We start from the raw sequence: 17,983 nt of genomic DNA on the forward strand, positions 1-17,983 counted from the left end.
AAGGAATCTTCTTGCACCAATGCCTCCCGGATCTCAACTCACCGACCGTGTCATACCAAAAGCCAAGGAGATTAGTAAGACTGTTAAGGAAGTGAGTTTATTGGAACGAACTCCAAGCCAAGAGTATGCTATACGACGGCAATTCCGAAAAGTCGCGTACCGTAAGCAACGGGAGGCTTTTTTCGGGGGAGAAAGTACTAGCTCTCCCGGTGATACAACATCATCGACTTCTGGACAAACCACAGCAAAGCCTTTGCGTACTCCATCGCGATATCTGCAAGCTCTATTGAAGTTTGAGCCTGAACGGAAAGCTATGTCGAGACTGCTTTACCCCGGCTGCGCTACGGCAGCTGATGTCGCGGCCGAAGGAACTAAGATCTCGCTCGATGTCATACTCGAGCCGATGGTGAAGATCTCTCGTCCGGAGAAGAAGCGGTACGCCTATGCATCTGCTTCACCCACTAAGGAGAACCGTTGTGGTGTGTGTGGACATCAGTTTCATAAGAACAATAAGAAGTACGTACTCCGCATTATGTTGTGTGCTCTACTAACGATGGCAGATCAAGGCCGGATCGAATGAATGAGCACTTACTTCATTGTGCTCGCAAACAACACATACAACATGCACGAGAACACATGGAACGTCAATTCGCCTACATTCACCGTTGTGCTTGGTACGACTGCAATTTCAGCTTCCGTGGAAAATCTTGCGGGACCAACTCTTCTCATGTGACGAGGCATATCCATGATATACGCAGTCACCAGTGTCTATGGAATGCGTGCCTCCAGATTTTCCAGAGTTACGAGAAGCTTGCTCATCACGTCTCTGAACAGCATCGAGTCCCTAATGATTGGACTATGCTGACAAAGATGCACTACTGCTACGAGCACGATGAATGGTGCCGCTCAGACCAGCTGTGGTCACAGCATCTTGAACTGTACCACCTCTCGGAACTCAACAATTTCTGCGGAATCATCCGACTTGATGGTGTGATTATAGTTGCCGGGCATTGCCTCTTGTGCTTAGGCGACATCAACGCGCCGTTGCACGATCGCTTTCTGCAATTTGACAGCGCTTTCAACCTGCATACCCATATGAGAAAGCATCTAGCTCAACTAGATGTTCCTCCAGCTGTTTGCCCGCACCCGCACTGCCAAAGCGTACTTGGCTCTGAAGAAACGTTCTGGAGCCACGCAGAAACCGTCCATGGCATGCCGCCTTTTGGCCCTCGCCGAGTGACGGGAAAGCGCAAAACACCAGACGAGCTTGAGGATTCTGAAGATCATACGAACCACACAGCTGATAGCACGCCAGACCCGCGCAACAATGACATTGTTGTCTCCTGGCCGCTCACCACAAATATCCTTAATTCTACCGTATCCGGTAACCATGATACGATAATCGGGCAAGGAGGGCGCATAAATTAGCACTGATTATAGAAGTCTGTGTTCGAAAGATTGCAGGGGAACGGACTTGGCGTAAGCAACAAGGCTCCAGAGAGTCGGAGGTTGTGCTCCGGCATCACCGATGAATTCTATTTTCCTTGAGCCAGTTGCACCCGATGCGTTGGTTGTCTGACATTACAAAGCGATGCGGCATGCCAAATACTTCTGTCATAGTTGCGCATGCCGTATGCGATGATGCCGTATGTCGTGATCCGCAAAGAGGCTCTGTTGACGACGCGGTGGACCCAGTCGTCAGCGAACTGCTTCAGTGCTCCTACCTCCTTACTGGTGGCCGTTTTGATGCTAAGGTCGCCGCTCCTCAGCTGGTTCGAAGAGAGTAATGTCGATCCAAGCGTGCCGGGACGCACGGTGTAACGGGACACTTTTTCCTTCGGACGCTCGGAATATTCCCACAACACCTGTAAGTCAACGGGTCCAGCGTGCATCTAAAGTGCAGCTCTTATTCTTCTAGTAGATTAGCCTCCGACGCCAAAATGCGCGTCGTTAGTCACGCTGTCGCCCGATCTGTCAATGCTGTTGACTAACTCCCCTCTAACACCCCCTGTTTATTCGCGACAGCACATGTCTGCGAAAGGCTCGGTGGGCTAGAAAGGAAGCCAAAATAGCAAAGATTAATACTGCAGATTCAAAAAGTCAATTCAAGGTGGAGAATGCACATCCCGGCAGTTTGTCCGCGCGGACAGCAATATCGTCGAAATGTGTCTAGCCGGCCGTGCGCGGCTAGCAGCTCTTAGCATGCGGCAGCTTGCAGTAGCGTGCTGGGATATCTGCGCGCTGTGGCTGAGGGATGTGGCTCTGAGCGCTTTGCCTTTGGCAGCGTTTATTCCCGACTTTGCAGGCAGCTGTTCGTCCAGTCGTGCAACAAGACAATATCTTTACGTCTAATTACATGACCTACGTCGCTGCGCAACCTTCCTTGTGAACATAAGTGTCGGGAGACGCTACAATAGCAGTCTCAGTAGGACTGCTCTACCCGCTGGCACCCTGTCCATGTGCGCAGTAGTTTAACGTGAGTTTACATAGCGAACGCTGTTCAGCGCAAGTTGTGAGGCGGGGCGGCGCAGGATACTCAATGTGCCCAGCATCCGCTCAGCCTGGTTGCATCCACTGCCTCGACAGGCAGCCTTCACAGCAGCCCAGCGTAAGCTTCCTCTGCCTACTTCGCTCTGTCGCGACTATGCCTTTCTGCTGTCGACACCAGTAAAGTCGTTCGCGCCTCGCCTTTCCTTGGCTAAGCCAAAACTGCAAACGCTATGCGGCTTCTCCACTTTGACGCGCTGGGAAGGCCCGTCTTAACAGATTTCCGCGGCAAAACGATCCCGCCCTACGCCATTCTATCGCACAGATGGAGCGACTCCGAGATCCTTATCGAAGACATATCGAACGGTACCTACAAGGAGAAGGAAGAAGGCTATCGAAAGCTCCAGTTTTGCGCCGAACGGGCGGCGCATGACGAGCTGCAGTACTTCTGGATCGACACATGCTGCATCGACAGATGGAACCTTCGCGAGCGGTCGAGAGCGATCAACTCGATGTTTCAGTGGTACAAGGATGCGACACGATGCTACGTCTTCTTGTCAGACGTCTCGGTGTCGACTGCAACAGAGGCAGTCCAACGCAGCGACTGGGAGGCATCGTTCCGTGCGAGCGCATGGTTCACTCGGGGATGGACGCTCCAAGAGCTAATCGCGCCAGTGTCAGTCGAGTTCTTCTCGTGTGAAGGACATCGCATAGGCGATAAAGCGTCGCTCGACCAGCTTATCCACGACATCACCGGCATTCCGCTCGCGGCACTGCGCAACTGTCCTTTGAACGAGTTCACTACATCAGAGCGAAGGCGATGGACCGAAAGTCGCAAAACAACAGAAGAGGAAGATATAGTATACTGTCTGCTTGGGATTCTTGGCGTCTCTATGCCCACCGCGTATGGCGAAGGACAGGAGAGTGCACGAAGCAGACTGCAGGCTGAAGTAGAGGCAGCTGCTAATGCACCGTCGATCATCCCGTTCTCACAAAACCCCTGCTTCGTCGGTCGAGAGTCGCAGCTCGCCGAGCTAGAAGCGAAGCTCTTCAGCAACGACAAGATCACTACTACACTAGCGATCGTTGGACCTGGCGGAACAGGCAAGTCGCAGCTCGCGCTCGAGGTTGCACACAGAACAAAGCAGAAGAACAGAAGCTGCTCGGTCTTTTGGATGGACGCAAGCGACAAGGACAGTCTCTACCAGTCGTATGCAAGTATTGCGCAGAAGCTTAGTGTTCCGGGCTGGGACGACGATCAGGCCGACATGAAGCAGCTTATAAAACGATGTGTAGTAGAGTTTAGTGCACGACAATGCTTGCTGATCTTCGACAACACCGAGCACACTACTCTGCGATCTGGTGGCTCGTCCACGACAGAAGCCGCAGACTTAGCCGACTGTCTGCCGCAGTCTAAGCTATGTTCTGCCATCTTCACAACAACCAATATCGACATAGCTCAGGCGCTTGTTTTACAGAGCGTCATAGCGCTGCAAGAGCTGACACTAGACGCGGCGCTCAGAATGCTGCAAGTCCGCTTGGAGAGACCACTCGCGAATACTGAGCAGAAGGAAGCCGAGCACTTGCTGAGAGAGCTATCGTATCTGCCTCTAGCAGTCATACAAGCAGCGGCCTGTATGAAGGCTAGCGGCATGACGGTGCAAGAGTGCCGATCACGACTAGACGATCATAAAGAACTAGCTATCGAGCACAGCAGTGACTCGTCCGGGGGTAGACTACAAGATTCTGGCGTGAAAGACCCTGTCGCTGCTGCACTGCTTCTCTCCATAGACGAGATCAGTCGTGACAATGTGTTTGCCGCAGACTGCCTGTTTTTTGCTGCATGCGTAGACCGAAAGGACATCTCACTCGATCTTCTCGAGACAGCCTCGATGCAAGCAAGAGAAGATGCGATTAGGATGCTTGACAAATATGCGCTCGTCGCCAGGCGACCTGCTGAGTCTGCGTTCGATGTTCATGGACTAGTCCATCAAGCTCTTCGCAAGCGGCTGCAAGTGCAGGGACGGCTTATACAGTGGACTCAACGCACCATCACACGGCTACTCCAAGTGTTCCCAGACGACGATCATAGTAACAGAAGCAAGTTGAGACGACTGCTTCCACATGCCCAGTATGCTCTGTCGCATAGTCCACCAGATGATAACGATGAAGAAAGATTACGGCTTGCATCAAAATGTGCCGCGACTCTGTTTCGTGACGGGCGGTATGAAGAGGCTGAAGAGCTGCTGGTGCAAGTGATGCAGACGAGGAAGGGAGTGCTTACTGACGAGCATCCTAGCACGCTGAGCAGCATGAACAACCTGGCGTTAACGTACAGGAACCAAGGGCGATGGAAGGAGGCCGAAGAGCTACAGGTGCAAGTGATGCAGACGACGAAGAGAGTGCTTACCGACGAGCATCCTAGCACGCTGAGCAGCATGAACAACCTGGCGTCGACGTACATGAAGCAAGGGCGATGGAAGGAGGCCGAAGAGCTGGAGGTGCAAGTGATGCAGACGAGCAAGAGAGTGCTTACCGACGAACATCCTAGCACGCTGAGCAGCATGAACAACCTGGCGTTAACGTACTGGAACCAAGGGCGATGGAAGGAGGCCGAAGAGCTACAGGTGCAAGTGATGCAGACGATGAAGAGAGTGCTTACCGGTGAGCATCCTCACACGCTGACCAGCATGAACAACCTGGCGTCGACGTACAGGAATCAAGGGCGATGGAAGGAGGCCGAAGAGCTACAGGTGCAAGTGATGCAGACGATGAAGAGAGTGCTTACCGATGAGCATCCTCACACGCTGACCAGCATGCACAACCTGGCGTTGACGTACAGTAACCAAGGGCGATGGAAAGAGGCCGAAGAGCTGCAGGTGCAAGTGATGCAGACGATGAAGAGAGTGCTTACCGATGAGCATCCTCACACGCTGACCAGCATGCACAACCTGGCGTTGACGTACAGTAACCAAGGGCGATGGAAAGAGGCCGAAGAGCTGCAGGTGCAAGTGATGCAGACGACGAAGAGAGTGCTTACCGACGAGCATCCTAGCACGCTGACCAGTATGCACAATCTCGCGTTCACGCTGCAGTTACAAGCTCGTCACGAGGAGGCTCTTGCGCTGATGGAAAGATGCTTTCAGCTACGTGAACGGGTTCTTGGCAAGCAACACCCTGATACACAGTCTTCACTAAACATGCTAAGCAACTGGCGAGCGTAGTGTGACTGAATTTATAGTGAGACAACATCATTATATGCCTGTTATCTGTAGATCGTTAAGTTGGATTCTGCAGCCCGCTATCCGGGAATAAGAGCTGTCTAAGGCAACGAGCGTAGCTTAGGGCCACAGTGAGGTGCGCGCAGATATCTCAGCACGCTACTGCAAGCTGCCGCAGGCTAAGAGCTGCTAGCCGCGCACGGGCGGTTGAACGCGTTTCGACGATCTTGCTGCCCGCACGGAGAAACTACCGGGATGCGCATGCTCTATTTTAAATCGACCTTTTAAATCTGCATTCTAAATCTTTGCTATTTTGGCTTCCTTTCTAGCCTACTAAGCCCTTTGCAGACATGTACTGTCGCGAATGAACAGGGGGTGTTCGAGGAGAGTCAGTCAACAGCATTAACAGAACGGGCAACAGCGTGACTAACGACGCGCATTTTGGCGTCGGAGGCTAATCTGCTGGAAGAATAAGAGCTGCACTTTAGATGCACGCTAGACCTATCAATTTACAAGCGTTGTGGGAATATTCCGAGCGCCCGAAGGAAAAAGTGTCCCGTTACACCGTGCGTCCCGGCACGCTTGGATTGACATTACCTTGTTGCGGACTATCTTTTCGTTTCCGCTTAGCGCTATGGCGCGCTCGACATGTGCGTTAAGAGTGCGCGGGTTCATTGCCCGCAGGCTTTGTACTATATTGGGGTCTCTGATAGTCCCGAAGACTTCAGGCTGCGTCCGCGTGGGAGCCATTCTAGGAACTTGTGTATTCGGCATTCTCTGCAGTACGTGTGTGAAGCTCCCAATCGTGACATCGCGCGTCAAACCCTCACATGTTCACATCGTGAAACCAGATCAGAGTGCGATTAAACCAGCAGTAGTAGTTAGTGCACCAAATCCTCTGCACCTCAACAGTCTCTGTTCAACGTCCCAGGGAGCCAACATTGTGGTTGCGAGGGAGATCTTGGCGTCAGATTACAGTGCCCGTGCACCCGATGAGCCAGTTCAGCCGATGAGCCACCTCACCAATATTGGGCGATTAGAAAGATGAGGCTGTAGAGCCACCCACAAAGCGATTATCGCGAGATTTTCTAGTGTATTACTATATAGAGCCTTGCGCATCTTTTGTACTATTTGAATTTCGCTGGTGTCTTGATTTGGCGGCCGCGCGCGCTGGTTTTGGGTGGGGGAGACGCAGCCGGAGGACCAGCGTCAACACGACTTGCTGCACCCAAAACACGACGACGCTTTGTCGGATTTTTTGCAGCACTGTGTGAGACTTTTCGCTTAGACTTATTAAGTGTATCGTGAGATTTTTGTGCGGTTGCAGCGTCGCGTTGTTGCTTTTTGAGCGCCCGGCTGGCAGCTAGTTCCTCAGCCCGCTCTTTGCGCTCGCGATCGCGCTCCTCTTTGGCCTTTTGTCGAGCCACCTTTGCAGCTTCTTGTTGTTTCTTTTTGTACAAGGTTGCCGCCGCTTTCAGGTCTCTATCGTGACTTTTCTGGAGTTGTAGCTGCTTGGCTTCGTCCTGTTTCACGGCGTCGCGAGCCCGCCCCTCGCGCAGCTTCCTTGGAGACCAGAAAACCTTGACGCTACGATATCCTTTGCGCTGTTGAAGGTCCATAGTGTTGCTCTTCTTCTTGTGCTTCTTTTTGGCTTCGAGCGCGAGCGTAAGGCCGTCGTTTTCGTGGTGTACGAGCTCGTTTTGTACCTGTAGAGAGTAGAATGAACGCTTGAGCTGCTTGGCTTCAACTTTTGACTTGTCAGGCACCGCAGCGTCAAAAAGTTTTCGCAGCTGCGTCCAGCTATCGCCATCGCCGTGTTGCCCAAGTTTCGAAGCCTCATCTTGCTCCGAAGTGCTGTTGTTGAAGCGTCGCAGTACAGCGTCCGCATCCATCGGCCACACGCCTGTAGCTTGAAAACTCTTCAAGATAAGATCTGGCCTCATTGTAGAGCCCCAGGCGGGCCAAAATATAGAAAAGAAGTCGCGTTTCGTGACTCTCGTGAGGCCTTGCGATCGGTGGAGGTGGCGATCGAGTTCTTGTGAGTAGTACTTCGAGAGAGGCGCGAAAAGGACGACATCGAGCGGCTGTAAGCTGTGAGTAGCGTGAGGGGGAAAGATAGCTAAGAGGATGCGATTGCCGTCGCAAAAATCTATAAAATCAGAGGTTACATGGCTGCCGTGGCCGTCGACGATGGAGGAGACGGTAATCTCGTCTCGCTTTCTGCTTCGTGAAGCGCTCAAATACCTGTTCAAGCCATGCTAATCCTATGTCATTATTCGTCCATCCCGAGGCTGAATTTGTGACGAAAACCTCGTGTTTTCCGACCTCCACGGCGTCGACCCAGCCCGATTGAAGCCCAGATGTGCCCTGGTAGATGAGAGCGGGCGGCAGTGCCTCACCAGAAGCGCTTACGCAAGCTAGCAGCGTTATCCATTCCCTGTTACCATCTTGGACCGCTGCTGTACGCTCTTTTGACACCCATATTGCCTTTGTAAAGACGCGTTTCGAGCGTTCTGTGATGCCGACGAAGAAGCCCTTCTCATCCATATTGTACGTATTGCGCGCGTCAACGTTGTACTCTCGCATCTTCGAGTGTAACAAGTCGAAGTAGAGCTTGTATCTTTCTTCAGAATCAGCTTGGTGTCTATTACGATCGATTCCAGCGCTCCATTTGATGGTAAGCTTGTCAGCATGGCGATGCAGAAACCGGGTAACCCAGCTTTCGGAAACCTCCCACTTCGCTATCGTCGCAGCGAAATTTTGTATCATCTCTCGTGTCGGTGGCAAGCCTCGCCTTGTGCATCTTTCTATGTATAGTACAAGCTCATACTCCTGTTGTGGGTTGAGTAACTGTCGCCGGTGCGCTTCCTCTGCATTTGAGTGTGTACGGCGTTGTAGCCAACGGTGCCGACCATGGCGAGTTCTCCAAGTGGGTTGGCGAGTTCTTCGAGAACGTCCCCAGCGCCGCTCTCCAGGAGTCCAACATGGGTGCAGACCAGTCCAAGTACTTTGGTGGTGAGGAGCGCATCGCGCACGACGGCGGCAACGCCATGGTCATTGCCTTCCCCGGCTCCAGCTCCTTCACTGGCAAGTTCTACAAGCCCGAGATCGCTGTCCTCAGCTCGCTCCTCGGTGGAGAGTCCGCCGTCAAGTGGTCGCAAGGTTTCACCAAGCTCGGCCAGGCTGCTGCTCAGGGCGCCAAGGTCAAGACCACCAGCGCCATCTACTCCGACGCCGGTCTCCTCTACACCACCATCACCGGATCCGCCAAGGCTGTTGCCCAAACCGCCCAGGCCTCTGTTGATGCTATCAAGAAGATTGCTGCTGGCAAGATCTCAAGCGAAGAGGTCTCCAAGGCAAAGGCCGCCGCCAAGTTCAAGGAGCTCGAGCACGGCCAGGACATCCGTGCTGGTCTGGAGCTCACTGGCAACGGTCTCATCCACAACACGCAACCATACCAGATCGACGAGGTTGCCAAGAAGATTGATGGCGTAACAGAAGAGGCTGTCAAGAAGGTAAGTCGTTGCAACTTGGTCAATCAGGTGCTCTATGCTAACCAACACGTCCAGGCTGCCAAGGAACTGCTCGAGAACACCGCCTCAGTATCATCCGTCGGTGATCTCTTCGTACTACCATACGCTGCGGATCTCGGCCTCAAGGTGTAAATACAGTGATTATGTAGCGCAGTTAGATGGAGAATCTCGTTTGTGTAACATTATCTTGTGATAGTCCCTGATAGATGCATCTCGTATGAGAGTTCTTTTCTTCACTAGACTTGACTTTTGCTACTTGCTTGTGCTTCGCGGATTGTTCTGTGCAGTGTGATGGTTCGGATTCGTTCTTGAGATGCGTAATCATTCACTTCCACCGATTTAGAAAGCTGAACATGGCCTACGTCTCGGATGGATGGGTGGAAGTCGGACCAAGCCTCCCACGTGCCAGCGCGTCAACGCACAGACCAACGCTCACGACATCGACGTCAGCCCAAACACGTCTCACTGCACTTCACCCACCAAGCGTCCCCGCAGCCACTACGAACAAAAGCCTCACACCCACCCATTACCACGTACCCCCCGCCTGCGAAGTCAAACGAACAACCCAAGTAAATCATGGCGCCCACCCTGTACCCCCGCGGCACCGTCAAGAAGATTGTCAAAGCGCATTCGAACTGGCAGATGAGCAAGAACGTAGATATCCTCGTACGTCGGCATCGCATAAGCAGGGAGAGGAGGGGTGCGCCAACTAGAGACTGAAGACTGACGAGGAGCATAGATATACCTCAATTACGCGTTGTTCATGCAAGAGTACGTACTCCATTAGACGTTTCACGAAGCGAAGCGATATGACGCGCTCGACACCACAAGATGCCATGCAATCAAGAGAAGAGCGGGAGATGAAGACAGCGCACGAAGGATAGTGGTGTATCTCCGCGGACAATGATGATCACGATAGAGAAGGGTGGAAAAGAAGGACCAAAACGCTAACGGAACGAACAGACTCATCAACGAAGCGAGCATCAAAGGTAAACAACGCGGCGAGAGGAATTTGTCGGCCAGGAGCGTCAAGAGGGTTAGTGAGGATGTGTTGAGAAAGTACAAGGGTTGAATTGGTACGCGGGCTGAAGTAGATGCTACACACTTTGAGGTCGATCGGGATGTAGTGCGCTGTATATGGGTGTTTGAATTTTGGGCCTTGGGATCGGGCAAGGTCATAGACAGGAACCACAGGATAGAGGCGTTCGGAAGGGATGTATGGTTGAGTTTTTGTGATACCCTAGTAGGATTTGTTGGCGCAATGGGAAGGATGCTCGTTTGGACTTTCGCTTCGCATGAGGTACGACGTGTCGGGCAAAGTGGCTTGTCTGGTGTTTTCGTGTTCCGCGGTCGTTGACCCGACGGACACGTTAGCCAAGACTGAAGGGACACACCAAGGACGGTGCGGCTGAAAGCGGGGCATCGCTGCACCACAATATGTCACTTCTATCATGGTATCCGGTCGGTTTCCATGAAATAAACGTTGGAACCATGTCTCATTCTGACCAGCGATCACCAGAGCATCATGTTTCACAACTGCTGGACCATCCGTGGGCTCATTCGGTATTCCGCCCCCGAACAAGAATGAAGCGACTGTGCTAAGCGCATCGGTTCCAATACAGAAGTGTGTAGGGGTTGAAACACGGACAATACATGAAGCACCTCACCAACTCATCAGCAGTTGATAGTCCGACCAATTTGCCTCTGTGTCCGCCTCGCGCCACTTCTCTATACCTCCCACAACACCATCCTGGTCAACCTGCCATTTCCCCTCTTCGACCATCTCAATCCATTTCTCTAGTACATACCTTAGTTGTACGTCGTGCGATGAAATATAGTGATTAAATCCTAGCTGATAGAGCTCCGTGCTCTTCGGTTCTATATCAATCGCACCATCATCTCCCGCCCTTCGCACGTGTTCGCCAATCAGTGCTCCGTCGCTTGTTCGAGCGAATGTGTTTGAGCCAAGTGTGAATGGAAGGATAAGTTTGCTACCGTCCTCGAACGGATGTATGCTATATGGATTGGTTTCTGTGAGATAGAGACCGGCTGGATAGGATGAGACGTGATCGAACTCAGGAGCAAACGGCGAGATGCGCATATCCTCACCCCATGGCGTGCGACGGGTCTCTTGGTAGGCAGGATCTTTACTTGAGAAGAGGAGAAGTGGGTAGAGCTTGTCAGCTTCCACTTGCCCTGAAGTTGGGGCAAAAGGTTGGTATTGAGCCATGCTCAACCCTGGTGCGATATAAGTAAAGGCAGGCTTTGAGCACTGGGTGAGAAACCGATGAGCGAAGCTGTTCGAGGGTAGGCTCTCTGCATTACCACCAGTCACAAGGTCGAGCAGACCTTGTCTAGTATTCTGCGGCTGAGATGGCATTCTGGCGTGGATAGCGTCTACCAGCTGCTCGAAAGCCTGGAGGGTGTCCTGGAGGTCTCGTTCAGTGTATGAAGGCATGATCCACGGTTCTATGCGCTCTTGTTCCCCATTGTAACCATCGTTGACGGCCAGGACTTTACCTTGGTCTATCATGTCGACAAAGCCATCAAGAATCATCTCAAGAGGGAGCCACAACTGCCGACCATTCATGGTGATGTCAGTGTCATGAATAGTCGTGTGCTGCATGGCTGTACACTCGTCTTGATCTAAAACCAGCCCAAGTAGATGAGTGGCGCTCAGAGACCCGGCCGCCCAATAGAGAGTGACAAAGCGCCGCTTGTTCGAATCGTCTTCGTCTTCGGCATAGTTTATATTCTCCCAAAGTCTTTCGGGAGGGCACAAACAGGCCAGATACCGATGGAAGCAGTGAGGCTTGGCAACCGGTTCCATTGCAAATCCATGCCAAACTGCCTTTAGGAAAGAGACAACAGTGGCATCGAGACGATCGGAAACACTCGCAAGAACTGCATCACCGCCATAGCATTCCCACCATGTCCGTTTGTCGAGGGTGTCCAATGCGAGGCCTCGCTGAACCCAGCCTAGTTCAACAATATAATTATGAAGTGCTGCGCAACGCTCGTGATCCAGGCCTTCAAATTCCCTCAATGGACACTCGTCGCTAATACGCCATTCCGCCATAATGGGGGACTCGAGAAAGACAGCGGAAAAATTGATGATCCTATCCCAGTGTTATTCTAGTCTCAATGCGTCATGGGATAGGATGATGGAACCGTATGCATACCTAATGTGTTCTACCTGCTAGATCGATAGTACGACCAGCTTTGGCTTACTGACGTATTAGCTAGGGTTTGACGAAGAACGTTGTTCAGCTTTGCTGGTGCAAATCACGCAAAAAGCACATGTAAGGCTAGCACTATATACAGCAGCGGACGTCTTCCCTGTTTAGGTATACGGCTGATATCGCACGTGACGTCTGTCACCGTCTAAGCCGAAAAGGTACATAGAGCCTAAATTCTGCAATCCGGCCGCAGTTGCCGCGAGCCATTTGTCATAACCATGGACCCCACGCCCGGTTAAACGAACTGTCATCACGTCTTGAACTTAGACCCTACGTACGCAGCTGTACGTGATATGGCTGATAAGCTGCTAGCTGCACGGGGCGCAGGCCAGGTACGAGGGCGTGGCGGGTCGGACGAGGGATCGACGGCGGATCTGCGGAGCTAGAGGGCCGCGCGATGGTTTATCCCTATAGCGTGGAAACTTTCCCGTTAGTTATAGTCATCTATTGCACTGTGTCTCGAAGTTGCATAATAGCTGCATCGGAAGCTCGTTGCGGTTTTGATGCTGGGTGTTCGTTGACGCGAACCAAACGCTGGGGACTTCAAACCTTGCCCCGCCTCCAATCCGAGCTGGATTTCGGGTGTCCTGAAGCGCTTGGCAAAAGTGTCGCACGGCCACTCAGCCACTCGGCCACACAACCAGAGCCCATCGCCCGTCCCACAACCCTCTCCATCACCTTTTTGTGCCGTCGCGCTCGCCATCGCTGTTAGTCCTTCCAGCCCGCTACAACTGGAACTTGAGCAACAAGCGCAGCTCAACCTTGACTTTAAACGATCGGGTCCGCAACGTCCACTTGGCTACAGCCCTCACATCCATCCCAGTCACCCAGACAACTTCCTGTCGGGGACGCCCAGCGTCAACTACTTGAAACACGATTGCACAGCACTCTCAAGCAACTTGGTGCTTTGCCTCGTACCGCATCCTCCCGAAAGCGACTCGAATCGCAAGCGCGCAACGTCCTCCAGTTGCTAGACGAACTTCCGCCTAGACCATGCCCATGTCCTCACCACCGGGACGTGCCGGTTGGAGCCACGGTCGACGACAACAGGGGCGTGATGGATGACAGCAGGATCGGGACGAACAACAGCAGGATCTGGACGAATGATGGCAGGATCGGGACGAACGACAACAGGGTCATGCTTGCAGTGGTATGATCAAGTTACACAGCTTGATTGAGCTAACTGTCTCTGCAGAACTCCACAAGCATTTCACACGCATACTTGCCCGCCGCGAACCATTAAGGCCGTTTCAATACACTACTCTGCAAGGCGAGTCGACTCTGTCAAGCAGCAGAAGCCGAGATTTATATGTTGATTCGTATCGACGGGCGGTTTTTATGTACAATTCAGTCGACCCGACTTCCCAGTTAGCGCTAGAACCCAAGGTCTGCCGCTCTTCGTCTACTAATGCACAACTGCTAATCTTCTGCAGGCTCGCGAGAGAGTGATCAACGTCGCAGTCACGAGTGGCGTTGTGGCATATCAGGATTGAGGAATTGTCAGGGTCACAGGCGAGAGCGAATGAACACATAATGTTGCCACGTACTGGAGGTTGCAAATATACCTAAATACCTATATCTATCCGATTATTAGTCTTGAAGTCTATTATCAAGCTGGGCGATCTACCATGATAATCCCATGACCCAACGCTCGATAGGCCGTCGCATTCCTGCTTCACACTACGCGAAAAGAGTTTCCTACGAAGCTTTTCGGGGGCTAACGCGGCCCTTTCGAAAACTCGACGACAGGCAACAAGGATGGTCATGTTGATAGGTGTAGATGGGATTAGATGGGTATCATACAGACTGAGGAACATACTTATAGGCTTGCCGTATACTGCTATGCAGTTAACAGGAAGCTGAGCGACCAGAACCCGCTGATGTCGCGGTTCTAGTAAGATTGCTTTGTAGCCTAGCTACATGTTTCCTTACTGACTACCAAGAACCATCTGACACACAGGGATATCATCCCTCCAGCATTCAGCATACGAGTAACGGTATCCTTCAGTTGTCTCCCAGAACCATTGACTGTACTGATTTGGATCTAGATTTGCGGCTTCCGCCTCCGCCGAACGTACCAGCTGCAAAAGGTTAGCTACCTAGAGAAAGACTAAGGTACCCCCTTGGGCACGGTCTTTAAAGCTTACTAGACATGGCTCATCTTTGCCTAAGGAAGTAACAAGCGCATTGTGATCTCGAATGCAGAAGCACGGACGATAGATCGAGAACTGGAGGTTTACCGCAAAGTCGATAGGTAAAGTATAGCAAGCAGCGGCTGCAGGTGGGACGGTGGATTGCGGCAGACAGGCTGCGGCGCCAACGAGGCTGAGAGGGAGAGCGAGGCTCAACATGGTCTATCCTTGAAAGCGCGTAGAATTGGCAATCTAGTTATCACAAGCGTTATACTTATAAGCGCGCTAGCACAGCCACGATGTGTAAGCGTATATAGGTCAGATGCAGATACCCGAATCCTGATCCTGGAACCTGTTCACTTGGGTAGGCGGTGCACAGCTCAACAAGCAATAAACAGACTTCTGTATACTGTAAACCGGATACATGCCCATCGCACGATAGCAGTCGTCTGTACGAGGCGCCTAGGCTAATTTTACAAATGCGGCGAGCATGCAATGGTCATTTTCGACTCACCAGCGGATTTAAGCGGCGCAGTATTTGCTCGAGAAGTCAAAGGGATCATTGCCCCGCACCTGTTGTGAGTCTTTCTCATACTAGTCGTACACCTCCAGCGTCAATAATGGACCGACCTGCATCATCCCCTCAAGCTGCACCTCCCGCGTATACGGAGAGCGCATCCGATCCCTATTGGAAGATTGGGAACACGAAGTACAGCTCTGTGTTTGCAACAAACGGTCCGCCAAGCGTAGAAGATTATCGGACTTACGCAAAGCACATTAAAGACTCTTTCTTAGAGTGTGGCGTTGTAGGGCATTGTAATACTATAGCTCGAGGAATTACACTGACCACAACTAGAGAGCCGGCTCTCCTGCTTCTGGTGTTAACCGTTTTGTTGAAGTCCAATCGAGTTAAGCTTTTCTAAACATTAAACAGCTTATATGCGAATACTAGAATGTTTTACATACTATTAAACTACTGAACGAAGAGGACGTTCTCTTTCTTCTTCTGAGCCGATACTCGCGCTCGTCTGGGGCTTGCGTGTATGTAGAAATCAAAAGACCAGGTGAAGTCCAAATCTTTGATTCAGCTATAGTCGAGCCATCAGTAAGTAGCTCCATGGTATATCATATATGTACGCTAAGTATATACAGCACATGTCGTCTATCCAGGAGCACATGGTGTGCGCACCTGGCATAATCACCGCCGAGTTCCACGAGCCATCCTTTAAGAGTAATCTGACAGAGATTCCATACATCCCGGTCCCACAAACGCCATCCGCTGCGGAGTTCGGTTGTTCTGTGACCATAAACTTTCCAGAAATGCTTATAGTAGCACCTGCTGCGACCTCAGCATCCACTGCCAATACGGATTGCCCTCCCACATACAGAGACACCCGAACGGGGAGTGACCAAGTCGTTCCCGTCAATAATCGGGGCTTTTTGCCTGCCAAGCTACAACCGCCGGCGTTCCGTGTGCATAGATGTCATCACCGAGGCGTGGAGCGTGGTGGTGAGCAAGAGACTTTCGAGCTACCATTTGGATTTCCAGAAGTTATTCAGCATATGCATAGTGTTCCTCCCCATGTAGGTCTTTGGCACGCAAACGATAAGGCTAGTTTTAACAAGCCACAGTGCTACCACATAGGCTTTCATATCCAGAACAAACCCTATCAATCCATGCCTTGCTACGAAGGAGGCGTCCAAGCCTTTGAGTGTCATATACTACCTTCCGAAACTCGAGTCTACATTACGGTCGAACGAGAAGGAGCGATACTTGTATATAATTGCTATCGAGACGAAGAGGTAAGCTTTTATCGGCCTTCTTGGAGCTCAACTCACTCTCTGGGCAGGTGTGGGCGCGAGCTCATGACAATCACGAAGAGTGCACTGGTTGTTTAGGCTCTTAGACTGTGTATGGCTTTGGGTGGGTCGTGTTTAAACTCTAGCAAATCGTATCAAATATGTAACCGTATGTCTCCCCACTTTGCGGTATTTCGTGGTCGTAAGACATTTATAGTGTATGTTTGCTCTGCGTTTAACAATTACTAATTGTAAGGGTGCGATGGGTGACATAAGTGCAAGGTATAACAGAATGAATTTTGATAGAGAAACTACACTACGCTTGGCTGAGTCTATGTATCACGTAGTGCTAGGTTCGAGAAACTTAAGGGTCCGTGGAGCGCCGATGGGAAACCCCGACAACGCTCCGAGGGTTGCAGCCTATCCCAACCAGCTATAACGAAGGCCACAGGCCAAGTACTACTAACCAAGGCTTCAGCCTCTTACATAATACTACACCCAATCACTAAAGCTCACACTTAATGTTGTATCATCAGGTCCGACCGTGCAATCATAGGACTGTTTACCATATACGTGATTCAGTTACTGTCGCGCGACGCGGAAACAGGTTGCATACTCCTGCTTTGGACACTACCACGGGATCCGAGATTCTGGGGAGGTGTCGTGGGAGAGAAGGGAGAACTATAAAGCAAATGTTCTAGCTGCACGAATTAGCATTGTAATGAATATGTGCTGCATCGTCTTTATCTGATATTCACCTAAAAGCACTGCGAAAAGGCAGCAAAGTGATCTGCCCTCTTACTCGTGGGTACCTTCCCCTGTATTTTCGTTAGCTATCTAATTTCTTGAAGTGTATTGGACCCACACACATTAGAGCGACCCGAACTACAAGATTCGTGGCTGAGAAGGCTGCAAGAGGTTTTCCAACGTGTGGTAGTATATGGAAAGTTGAACCACGATCAGACTATGGCATACAACTAAAGTGACCTCAGAAGTCAAGATTCAGAAACAAGATGGCTCCCTCGGCGTCGCTCAAGACAACCGCAGCGCCTACTAGCGGTAAAAAGTTCAGATTCAATTCGCCTCTAGTCATTGGAGTTGTTGCGACTATCTTTGTGGTATTTGTAGCACTGATCATCTGGTTTCTGTGGAAGAGCCGTCGTCATGTGAAGGCATCAAATAAAATTCGTCAAGATGCCGTCAAGAGACTCGAGGCTGATCAAATGTTACCTAAGTAGGCTAAGATATTAATACATGTGCCCAAAAAAATCAGAAAACATGTGCCCCAAACAACAGCCAGATAGCAACCCATTAGAAGCTTGTAAAACACAGGCATGACCAATTCTCTATACAACCATCGTAAAAGAGCTTGTGCAATGAAGTGCCTCTTTCGCCACAAAAAGGCCAATACGAGAGAGGTCTGACCTTCGGCTATGACCTCCTCGAAAGTCATGAGCCTATCTTCCCAATGTACCTTCAAGCGCTCTTTGTGCTGATGCGCTTGAAGTAATATGGCCGCAAAATCCTTGGACTCTCGAGATCTTGTAGTTTCGCCCACCACTTGCAAAGAC

At 51.3% G+C, this 17,983-nt stretch overlaps 3 protein-coding genes across 3 annotated transcripts; 2 read left to right on the forward strand and 1 right to left on the reverse strand.

Annotated features, from left to right (window-relative positions):
* Positions 1-8,692: 8,692 nt before the first annotated feature.
* Positions 8,693-9,373, forward strand: ALTATR162_LOCUS2172 (uncharacterized protein; the record flags this gene model as incomplete). The annotated part of the gene is made up of 2 exons (XM_043309774.1): positions 8,693-9,223; positions 9,278-9,373. The coding sequence occupies 2 exons, from the start codon at positions 8,693-8,695 to the stop codon at positions 9,371-9,373; spliced, it is 627 nt and encodes a 208-aa protein (XP_043165709.1).
* Positions 9,374-10,904: 1,531 nt separating this feature from the next.
* On the reverse strand, positions 10,905-12,320 carry ALTATR162_LOCUS2173 (uncharacterized protein; the record flags this gene model as incomplete). The annotated part of the gene is made up of 1 exon (XM_043309775.1): positions 10,905-12,320. One exon carries the CDS (start codon positions 12,318-12,320, stop codon positions 10,905-10,907), a length of 1,416 nt encoding a protein of 471 aa, XP_043165710.1.
* A 2,912-nt stretch (positions 12,321-15,232) lies between these two features.
* ALTATR162_LOCUS2174 (uncharacterized protein) lies at positions 15,233-16,519 on the forward strand (the record flags this gene model as incomplete). Its single annotated transcript, XM_043309776.1, has 6 exons — positions 15,233-15,415; positions 15,469-15,510; positions 15,565-15,717; positions 15,765-16,196; positions 16,245-16,415; positions 16,463-16,519. The coding sequence occupies 6 exons, from the start codon at positions 15,233-15,235 to the stop codon at positions 16,517-16,519; spliced, it is 1,038 nt and encodes a 345-aa protein (XP_043165711.1).
* Positions 16,520-17,983: the final 1,464 nt, after the last annotated feature.

This window comes from Alternaria atra, assembly GCF_907166805.1.
Source record: "Alternaria atra isolate CS162 genome assembly, contig: 21, whole genome shotgun sequence".
Lineage (NCBI taxonomy): Eukaryota > Fungi > Ascomycota > Dothideomycetes > Pleosporales > Pleosporaceae > Alternaria > Alternaria atra.